The sequence below is a fragment of the Triticum aestivum genome, chromosome 3A, assembly GCF_018294505.1.
Source record: "Triticum aestivum cultivar Chinese Spring chromosome 3A, IWGSC CS RefSeq v2.1, whole genome shotgun sequence".
Classification (NCBI taxonomy): domain Eukaryota; kingdom Viridiplantae; phylum Streptophyta; class Magnoliopsida; order Poales; family Poaceae; genus Triticum; species Triticum aestivum.
In genome coordinates, this window is record NC_057800.1 from 427926739 (window position 1) to 427937692 (window position 10954).

The 10954-nt window shown below is 41.8% G+C and overlaps 1 protein-coding gene across 3 annotated transcripts; it reads right to left on the reverse strand.

The window, feature by feature from the left end:
* Positions 1-2001: 2001 nt before the first annotated feature.
* Positions 2002-10650, reverse strand: LOC123061503 (centromere protein C). 3 transcript variants are annotated; one of them, XM_044484625.1, is made up of 16 exons: positions 10339-10650; positions 9902-10068; positions 9670-9752; positions 9481-9583; positions 8949-9151; positions 8319-8875; positions 8051-8212; positions 7929-7959; positions 7108-7181; positions 6551-6665; positions 5174-5256; positions 4901-5015; positions 4394-4476; positions 3354-3462; positions 3139-3246; positions 2002-2518 (listed from the first exon to the last, which is right to left on the reverse strand). In XM_044484625.1, the coding sequence occupies exons 1-16, from the start codon at positions 10474-10476 to the stop codon at positions 2394-2396; spliced, it is 2256 nt and encodes a 751-aa protein (XP_044340560.1). In that variant the 5' UTR covers positions 10477-10650; the 3' UTR covers positions 2002-2393. The 3 variants fall into 3 exon arrangements, with proteins under 3 accessions (XP_044340560.1, XP_044340559.1, XP_044340561.1); XM_044484624.1 differs by having other exon boundaries at positions 3354-3465; positions 10339-10649; XM_044484626.1 differs by having other exon boundaries at positions 3354-3465; positions 8403-8875; positions 10339-10648.
* Between the last annotated feature and the right edge of the window lie 304 nt (positions 10651-10954).

Consider the following 10954-nt stretch of genomic DNA (forward strand, 5'->3'; position numbering starts at 1 on the left):
TCCGAATAGGCGATAAACCTGGACTAGAGACTTGCAAGGTTAGTCAGGTCGTGGCCGACACCCTCGCCAGGCTTCCGCTTGAAGGTTGCCGAGATACATGACGTGTACATCGCGGTAAGTGGCGAGAGCGTGTGTGAATAAGTACACCCCTACAGGGTTATAAATGATCTACTCGAATAGCCGCGTACGCGGTAAATGACCTATGGGTTGCCTATATAGTTCATAGACATGTGAAAGTGGATACTTTAAAATGCGCAAGATAAGTGTGAGTGCTATGGATGGCCTTCTCGTAGGAAGACGGGAGCGGATCCATGGTGGTGTATTGATATGATGAATATGTGGACTCGTGTGCGCCACCTCAAGAGAGTTACCAGTAGTCATAGTACAGGATAGCCACTGAGTCAAAGCTGGCTTGCTGCAGTTAAACTCCACCATCCCCTTTGTTGATACTGATGCATATGTAGCTAGTTCTGATGTAAGTCTTGATGGGTACATTTGTACTCACGTTTGCTTAATTTATGTTTTTGCAAAGAGACTTCAGTCTCACTAGTAGTTCCGCGTGGACTTCGACGTTTAGCTTGTTACCTCATCTACGATCTTGTATCCTTGGGAGGGTCTTGTAGATAGTCAGGCTTCTCAGCCTTTTCATTTGTAGTTGTCTGTACTCAGACAAGTTAAGCTTCCGCATGTGCTTTTTGCTTGTATGACTTGAATGTTGGGTCATCGGACCCATGTTTGTAATATCTGGCTCCTCGGAGCCTAATGAATAAATACTTTGAGTCGTAGAGTTATATTGTGATGCCATGTTGTACTTGCACATATCGAGCATATTGTGTGTATGTTATTGAAATACTTGGTATGTGTGGGATCCGACAACCTAGTTGTTTACTCTTGGTAGCCTCTCTTATGGGGAAATGTCTCCTATTGCTTCCACTGAGCCATGGTAGCTTGCTACTGCTTCGGAACACTTAGGCTGGCCGGCATGTGTTCTTCTTCGTTCCTGTGTCTGTCCCTTCGAGGAAATGTCACGCGTTGTTCCTTTAAGTCCTTGTAGCTTGCTACGACTTGGGTTCATATGTTGATGACCGACACGTTCGTTGTTGGGTCATGTATGCCTGTCCCTGTAAGTTAGTGCCATTTTGGATTCACGACTAGTCATGTCGGGCCGGGTTCTCTATCATATGTATGCTAGCGACACTATCATATGCGTGAGCCAAAAAGGCGCAAACAGTCCCGAGCCAAGGAAGGTGACACCCATGGGAATACCGTGCGTGAGGCCGCAAAGTGATATGATGTGTTACATACTACTCCCTCCATTCCTAAATATTTGTCTTTCTAAAGATTTCAAATGAACTACGACATACGGATGTATATAGACATATTATAGTGTAGATTCACTTATTTTGCTCCATATGTAGTCGCTTGTTGAAATCTCTAGAAAGACAAATATTTAGAAACAAAGGGAGTAGATCGGTGTGACTTAGGATCGGGGTCATGACACCTTTCACTTAAGGTAATCCGCATTTAATGATACACCAAAACATCAAACATGGATTTGATCCCTAATGTGTTAGGGGGTACCGCTACCCTCCCAACCATTGGTTTACTATACTTAACATTGGCTAAATGGTTACGATTTTGCATCTCAAAAAAAGGTATGGTTCTGCACCTCAAAAATAGGTATGGCTTTTCACTAAATTACTAGAAGTTGTGATTAATTGTTATGGGTTGCACTGAGCTTCTGGTGTTAACTCTTGTTTCACCAATCAACAACAATACAGTCCAACCCCACGTGCTGCGCAATGATAAACCCGGCCTGCCTTTGTCCAAAAAATTATTAACCGAACCTCATCTCTTCCCCTCAAAAAAGAAAACCAAACTCATCTCGGGAAAAAGACCCTTCAACTGTGCGAATGCAAATGTCAGTACCACTAAAATCGTCTCACCCTCATACAACTTCAAATGCACAATGCAGAAAAATCCCTCGTGCGGAACTTTCACTTGGAGAACGCGACACAATTATACAAATAGCACCAATACATACAAAACGGCGGGCCATAGTTGGTTCCGACGCATTTAAACATAGTACGATAATTTTATCATACGACAAGGGATATACAAACTAGAGACAATTGACATCATATCATCCAGAGATGACACTAAAAACAGCTAACAAAGGTGAAGATAATTCTTGTGCCTCTACTACTACATCCATATTTCTACATGGTCTTGGATGTTAACAGCATGGTTGCACTACATTGTGCAAATCTCTTTTAGAAAGATAGATGGCAGAGCATGAGAAAGCACCTGAACTGACTTGTCCCAGACCGACCCTCTTGACCACAAAACTGAGTTGTCCCAGAACAAAGTGAGACTTGTCAAGGCCAGTAACCTCAATACTTTGCAGCTTGAGCTACCATATCTGAGTACTGTTCTGGCACGAAGGATTTCACTCTCAATTCAACCTTGCCATCTTGACTGGGAGAATATGATTTCACGCCGATGACTGTGGCCATTGCTGCAACAGATTGAAGTTCAAATCAAATGCCGGTTTTATTAACATTTGCATGATATTTATAGTAACTAACAGCAGGGTACCTAGACAGGATGTAGATCTCACAACATAGACCTTAAGCATCACAAGCGGAAAGTTATAGTTTTTGACTTTCAACAAGTTTAAATGGAGTGAAATTGTGAGAACGCAAGTTTACATATGCAAGTAGCAAGTTAACTTTGATGTAATTGGCCTGCTTAAATTGTGGTTTATGCCCGATTGTAACAAGTAAAGCATGAGCCAGGGCGAAGAGGCACTGGTTCACAGATGACAGACTCATAGGCCTGTCAGTGTTGACAGAAAATGTATAGAACTGCCTAGAGCTAGTAAATATATCAGCGCTGCTATACACACAATAAAAATACGCCCGACTCCTGCCCGATCCTACATGGCAGCCTAGCGCGAGCGTGCATGCACGGGATTTGAACGGGAAGGCAGTGTCGCTCGCAGATTGTGCATCAAGTATCGTCTGTCAAGCAATTTCGTAAATATATTGTACAACTTTCTCCGTAGCAGCATTTTGAGTGAAGCAACAAAAAGAGAGGCATTCCCAGACAAAAAGAAAAACAAATTGGTGTACTTACTGTCATGTATACGCCCATATAGGAGCCTTTCGCCAAGCCAATCCTGCAATGGCCTGGACCGTATTCTGGTGCTGCGTCTCACGCCAGATTGCCACGCAAGACCAAATGCTGATAGCATTCCATGAAAATAGACAAGAACATCAGTTTCCTTGCAATATACACATACTTATTTGGAACAAGAAATGTCTGCATGCTGCAACGTGCAGAAGTAGGACCTGTCAGGCTTTTCCTTCTATTCACTTCTTGCCTCTTCTTTCTCCTTTGACCTTCCTTTTGCAATTTACCTTTGTTTGGGGACCGTGGAACCCTTGTATCAACTGTCTGCTGCTGGAAATACAAAGGAAAAGCTGAAAATTAACATACAAAAGTCTCATGAGGTCAATATGCCTATTGCTTGTTGCACAACTTGCTAACACGAGTTACATGGACCTACTAGATGGTAACACGCCCTTTTCGCAATCAATATGTGTTTTATCTTTTGACTTGCTATACTATCTCGTTCCTTGAATGTTATTAATATTGATTGGCAAGTATACGGGGCTATATTTATGTTTGTGATGTTACTGAAAATGACCCAGGGTCATAAATAAACCATACAAAGAACACATATGAACTGTATGCGAGCACATGTATTGATGGATAATGATGTTTCACAGATCATATATATGTAGATATCAAATAGCTAATGTGCACTAACACACCGACTCTAGCATTCCGATGTGGGACATTGCTGCCCTGTACGTGTGCGTATCTTGCAGGCAGTTGCTGCGACCCTAGTAGGACAATCCTCAACTGTGGCGACCACAAGGTGCTACAAAATTATCTCGGCTTTCATCCAACCAGGTTTCTTCTACTCTAGTTCCCCTGCTCAGCTTCTAGTAGTAATCCCGAGATCTATAACTGCAGTGAACTGGATGTTGCTGTACAAAAATGTTCATTGCGCTAGGGCAGCCGACCCATAACAGTATACTACTAAACCAGAAGTGACCACTCAGCCCCCTCAATATGGAGTGATGTGCTAAGGCTCAGCTATGTAGCATCTTTATGCTCATGAATAACATGAGCTTGACATATAAACAGTGAACTCCAAACACTTTTTCATAGCTGTATTTATGTTATCCCTACTATACTGTACAAATAAACAGAACAAGATACCCACTGGATGTGGCATGCATATCACATATGTAAGATTATACTAGGACAGAAGTTACAGTCTAGAAGCTAAAACATGGGAATGTTCAAGAAACAAATGTACCTCGATATTTGTATCTTGCATACTAGGTTGAGTCTCTGTATCACAATTTTCGGGGGGTATTCCCAATGGATTGCTTGCCTCTTCTGTAACAAAGTATACTTCAGTACTTCACATGCAGGAGAATGTTGAGTCATGAAATTTATTTATACCAAGTAATTTAGAGCAGCTTAAAGCATGTGTTTACATTTACAAAGCGTACAGCATAATAACAAAAGAAAATTAAAATCAGCTGGCAGATTATAAGATTGTTTTGTAGCATACATGTATATGAAACAGTAACAATAACAGGTTTTGTATTTGATGAAGGCACGGACCCTAGCTAAGAGCAATCCTTGTAGGAATCATCTAAAGTACGTGCCTACATGCATTACAAACTACTCCCTCCGTCCCAAAAGTGGCGTGGTTTTAGTTCAAATAAGTCAAAATTTGAACTAAAACCACGACACTTATTTTGGGATGGAGGGAGTATTAAACAGGAACATGGAGCAGAATAGGCAGAAGTGAGACCTGCCCCTCTTTTCATTCTCTTCAATGGCTGCTTCTTAGACTCCTCATTTTGAACTCGCTTTTGCTTACTATCTTTGCTTGGGGAGAGTTCATTGCTTGCACCAACTGCAGGTTTCTGGAAGTTCCAAGATGGCAGGCATAAAAAGAGTTGAAAGCAGAGAAATATGCAACTTTTCTATATTAAGAAAATGCACAAGATAAACTCAGTTCCTTACGGCTGCAATACCAAAGCTACGGCTAAAAAGACAATGGTGTTTAATGAAGGAATCCTACCTCGAAGTTTCCTTCATGAACATGAGAGTTATTCTGTGGGACAATATCTTCTGGAAGTATTTCTGATGTATGGATTGGCTTATCTGTACAGAAAACAAGCTTTAATGCAAGACTAGATAACGAGTGTACATGTAAATGGCACATAAAATGAGTCGTGGACTCGTACAAGCATGGACAACCAAATCTGAAACAACTGGTAGAGATGTACAGTTTGCTCCTAGACAGAGACAAACTCTATGGCTACTACTTTTACAACACTTAGATACAGTGACGTGTCATGGCATCCACATGTCACCATCAGTTACTATCTTGATGGCTGATACTGATACTGAAACTGTGAGGTTGTCGTATCCATGTTTTTAGGGAAGTGGTCATTACACTATTCACGAAACGAGTAAAACAGTGCTAACATGTCCCTATACGCATAAAATGGTGCCTAGGTATAAATTATCCCTCCAAGTTATTAATTATGTCAATGCTTCTGCATTATGATGCTCCTTTGGAGGAACACACCCATCCTACAAAGGTCTCAAATCCTGGCTAGAAACAATCACCTGATCTCATGCAGCAAATGGAAATGATACTAGATTCCTTTGCACAAATTTGTTACTAGGGTTCAGAATAGCACGTGTATATGCTGTACAGGAGATTGCTAGTTTCCAATAAGCTATGCAGCTGATAGCATGTACTGATTCCGCAATGGCATCATTAGGAAACTTAGCACTACCATGCCATAATATGGTCAATTTCATGATAATACAACACCATCGTGTCTCTTTACGTAGCTCAGAACCGCAGCATAAAGGTTGCTCTTCAGAATCTGTACTGCCATCTCACTTCTTGAAGCAGTAAAAGTTTATATTCATGTTTGAGAAAAACACTACTATAAACCTATATAGCACCAATAAAGTAGGCAACTAACCATATTTTGGACTTTGGCTGCTGTTACAACTTTTCACAGGATGGTGCTGAAGGATAAGGAGATAAAAGAATAATAGGTTGGCTAAGAGGTGGGACAGAAACATCATCCATTCATCCCAGGTAAACTATCTCAAGTTCATGACATATGTTACGACCAATTATTCTTTATAAAATTTATCAATCTGTTATCTCTCCCATTCGTCCTTTCAAACGGGCAGAACGGCGCGAAATCGAGGGAGCCCTCAGATGGGCGGGTCGGCCAGCCCTTCTTATAGATTAGAATGCTCTACTCCCTAATCTAATCATCTACATGCTCATCTTCATGGCGATAATTACCTATGTTCTTCTGGAACTCCACAGAGTAAAAAACTTTAAGTTGTGAAACATACACTAACTTACTAAGTAATTTAAAGCAGCTAAAAAGTAGATAAAGGTGTCAAACAAAGAATGCAAGACCTGAAACTCTTTTTCCTCTCTTTGCTGACTGCTTCTTGTTTTTTCTTTTTTGGACTGCATTTTGCTTACCACCTTTGCTCAGAGGGAGTTCACGGCTTATATCAACTGCCTGTTTCTGGAAGTCCAAAAAATGCAGGCATAAAGAACTTTTTCTTTAGAGCAGGCAAATATGTAACTTTTTTCTACATTTAAGAAAAGAATGCACAGGATGTGCAGCAATATGCTAAAATCATTGCATGTGAAGGGAATAAGTAGTGCATCAGTGCTTAAGCCTTAATTGTGTGGCATCTTTAGAGGGTTAAATGAATAGATATGTTAGAAAGGCATATTATGGCAAAGTGGTACGTTATACATATGTAACCAGAGAAAAAGATAGAGAAAGATGCTCATCTAAGTTACTTATTTCCATAAGATTATTTGCAGTGGCAATTGTGGGGAACAAAAGAGTGATACAGACCTACGAGGAACTAAGTCCCACAGTCCCACAAACTGAGCTAGGCCCAGTTCTTTACAACAGCAATTTCAAAGGAGAATAGCGCTTATTGAAACAAGCCTACCTCAACATTTTCATCCTGAATATGAGACTGATTATGCGCATCTGGAGGTATTTCCGGTGGATGGATTGGTTCATCTGTAGAAAATATGATTTAGACCTCACCAAAGAGTAAAAAAGAGAAATCTACAAAAACAGACACGTTTGGTAGTCTGCTTTAGACCTCACCGAAACAAGAAAATATGATTTAGAACTGTGCATGTAAATGCAACAAAACAAGTTGTGGTGTTTGAGGGGCAAAGTTTTCCCAGTTAGAAAAAATGCACTTATTGTAATTAGTTAAGAAGGCATGCTGCAACCAAACATTAGAAAAATGATTAACACATAACATTATAAGACAGCATAGTCCTCTCAAGTCAACTAATAGAGAAAAACCATGTATATGCTATTAATCAAAACCAATGCTTCGATGTGACACAGTTCTTTGGAGGAATGCATCCACCCTTATAGGTCCAAAATCTCTAGAAACAATCATCAAACCTCATGCACCGGATGGTTCCTGTCGCCCAAAATTTGTTGTCCATGTCCAGAATAGCATGCACAAACTTTGTGAGGGTGGTCCATAGGAGTCATGCTTCTTATTGTATGTCTGACTCCAAAATAGCATAACTAGGAAACTAATATTGCCAGAGCAGAGTCGACTTCGTGATAATGTACTATCATCTTGTTTCTTTAAGCAGTAAAAGTTCATTCTAACGTGGGGGATACAATAAATAAAAAAATTTCTCTCTCTTTTGCTAAATCTTGAGTCCTCAGTTCTGATGAGCAAAATGTCACAACTCTTTTGAGGGCATACGTACGAAAATTTGCAAGGAAAATAGGTACCTTGCACAAGCATGTCCCCTCCAAGCACTCCCTGTCACACAATAGGAATCAAAGTATGATACATGTTAAGCACACTAAAATGGGGCCTATAATTGAGAGTAATAGTTTGTGCAGGAACTCGCCTGATATCCGATATTCTCATCTTCACCATGCAACACCGACACATTTCTACCTGGTGCACTACCCAGCACTTTTGTTGTTTCACCTTCCAAATGATGAGAAGAAGTTCCTGGTTCATTATTTGGCCTCTCGGTAAATGGGTGATTCACTGGCATGTGCTCTTCCTGAAGAACAAAATAAAACATAATGTGCAGTGAAGTCAATGGTTCAGGAGAAGTTCAATAATAAACAAGTTGAAAGTCAATAACAAGTTCAATAGTAACTAACTACCTCTAATGAACCATTTTGCCCGCTAGATGCATCCTTTTTTTTGGCAACATCACTATCTATGCACGCACCAAGTGGAGAACTTACTGGTTCAAGAACATGGTCTGGAAATTTGATGCTTGAAGTTGGGGTCTCCCTTGCAGTAGAGGCCTCACCGTTTGTCAAAACAACATCATTGTAAGAACTGTGCACCTGCGATTGTTTATCCACAACAGTTTCTGGAGAATTATCAGATTCATCGTCTTCTGAAAGATCTGCTTTATCGTCCAGAATGTCTCGACCAAGTATGTGTTTCTCCCATTTCGAAATTGGAGCATGGTGGCTCCCTAATACAGGTCTTTCTGGAGTACGGTCACTCCTCAGATACTTCTGCTTAGTGCTTCTTACAGGCCTATCACCAGGAACATTGAATAGGTCAGGGATACAAGCTTCCCCTATGTTTATTTCTTTGATCTGTAACTTCTCTCGCAGCAGGCTTTCCTCTTTAGATTCATCCAAATTTTTGAATGCTGACATTAGGGAATCCAGAGTGGCGCCTTTATCCTTCTTAGCAAAGGAATCTGTATAGAGGTAATTATATTAAACAAATCTAGGTTGAAATAGTTGAAACAGAAATGAGGAGGGGGTTTTAACCTTCTCTCGTTGAGACATCTTGTATATCACATTGGCTAGAACTTGAAGGGACCGGTGGCTTGGTTCTTTCAGGAACTGAAGGAGGCATGTCGTCTTGAGTGGACTGAGATTCTGGTAAAGTTCCCATCTGGGAATCGGGTGCTTCAGTACCATCTGAGGCATCCGTGCCCACACTAAAATTGTAAGAATAGACCGATTTTCTCCTGATAGTTAACAAAACAAAGCATGGGTCAATTCAATTTCATGATGGACGCTTAGGTGCATAACAAGTTGGCAAGAACCGATAGGTTATTGTAAAGTGATGATAGGTCAATATGAATTAGCTACATAAAAGTGCACTTTCTTAATACTGACTGTCTACTTCAATCAGTGACAACCAGAAGCAACAGCAAGATGATAAGTATGTAAAGAAATCCAAATTAACTTTTCGCAGAGCACAAGAGGCTATATTACACGAATGGCTTCTAAACATTAACACAAGTTAGAAAGAGCAGTTTATCAGCTAAAACATGGAACAAGATAGGCAGCATACCTCGACATTCCAGGCCGCTTCTTGGGTGGTTCCATAGGCCGATCATAATTTGCTGTTTTGGTTGGAACCTCACCTCTTAGCTTTTTTATCTCCCTGTCAGCCTCTGCATTCACGAACAACATGTTAGAGCATTACTGTCATTTACTGCTTCACTTACTACAAAAATTTAGAAGGAGGTGATGGGGATACTTTCGAGCCGCTCCAAGGTTAAGAAGTACTCCTCTGGATCATCAATGCTAAGCGCCTTGGAGAAATCAACATTCACGGGGTTGCTGCAAAACAGTAGCATCAAAACAAGTTATTTGAACTCCATTCACAGGTCACTATAGCAGAATGCAACTGACTTATGAACATATTGTTCCATAAGCTGTCACCAAAGCTATATCTGAAAGTAACAGCCTAGAACAAGCAAGTGGATTGCCTTTGGGTGGGCTTGAGAGAGAACTGAGCCCGCTTGCGGTCCAGCCCAGGCCTTCTACCCTGCTGGTTGTTCTTGCCATCCGCTCGATCCTCCTGATAGAGATTCTGGATGTCCCCCCGCTCCCTCAAGACCAGGCTGGCCTGCTCCATCAGCTCCTTGGAGCGTTTCTGCAACGGACCGGGCATTGTGAGACTAGCTCCAGCAATCACTTGAAACAGCAAATAGTTTGTGACTTATTCTCCTATATCTATAGGGATTATCCCATGTATATTTCTAGGAAGATAAAGAAAACTTGTAATCCCGAAAGGAAAACAGCCCCGCGGTAAGAAAAAACGAAACCCTCGGTCCCCAGTGAGGTCGAACACCGCATGAGCCCAGACAAGCAAGCACGCGCACGCGCGCCGGTTCGAGAGCGGAGGGTCGCGTAAGGAGTGTACCAGGGATCCGCCGAGCAGCGCCCCAGGGGCCCTGGAGGGGGATGTGGAGGCCGCGGCAGGGCCAAGGGTCCGGAAAAGGAGGGACGTCGCAGAGGCGAAGGAGCGGAGGGGGTCACCCGCGGCGTCGACGGAAGCCATGCGCCGGCGGCGGCCGGGCCCCGCCTGGATCTCGCCGCCACAAGGGGGGGAGGAGTGCTCAGGCGCGGCGTCGGTAGGGGTTGGGGGGAGTTTGAGACCGGGAGTTCAAAAATCGAAGCAATGGGTGGGGCTGAAGAGTTTGGACTTTGGAGTGGCGACTGGAGGCGACCGGGTTGGAGCGACTCCAACGCGCCGATCCGCGCTCATAAAACGGACATGAAAATCAGTCCAACACATCAACACCGTCGGACGACTTATTCCTGATCAAATTTGAGGCCTCCTTTGATTCATAGGTTAAAAATGTTGTAGGAATAGAAAAATCATAGGAAGTGAGATGACATGCATCTCAATTCCTATAGAGAAAGATATGTCATTTGATGTATAGGATAGAAATTTTTTCATTAAGTTTTAGCTAATGTTTTTTTTCCTCCAAAATGTAAAGGATTGATTCCTATTCTATATAGGAATAGGAATTCAT

Coding starts and splice junctions, on each gene's coding strand:
- LOC123061503 (XM_044484624.1), bottom strand. CDS start 10,476: ATGGCTTCCGTCGACGCCGCGGGTGACCCCCTCCGCTCCTTCGCCTCT. Junction 5,016..5,173: donor TTCATGAAGGAAACTTCGAG/GTAGGATTCCTT, acceptor TGGAACTTCCAG/AAACCTGCAGTTGGTGCAAG. Junction 3,466..4,393: donor TGCAAGATACAAATATCGAG/GTACATTTGTTT, acceptor TTGTATTTCCAG/CAGCAGACAGTTGATACAAG.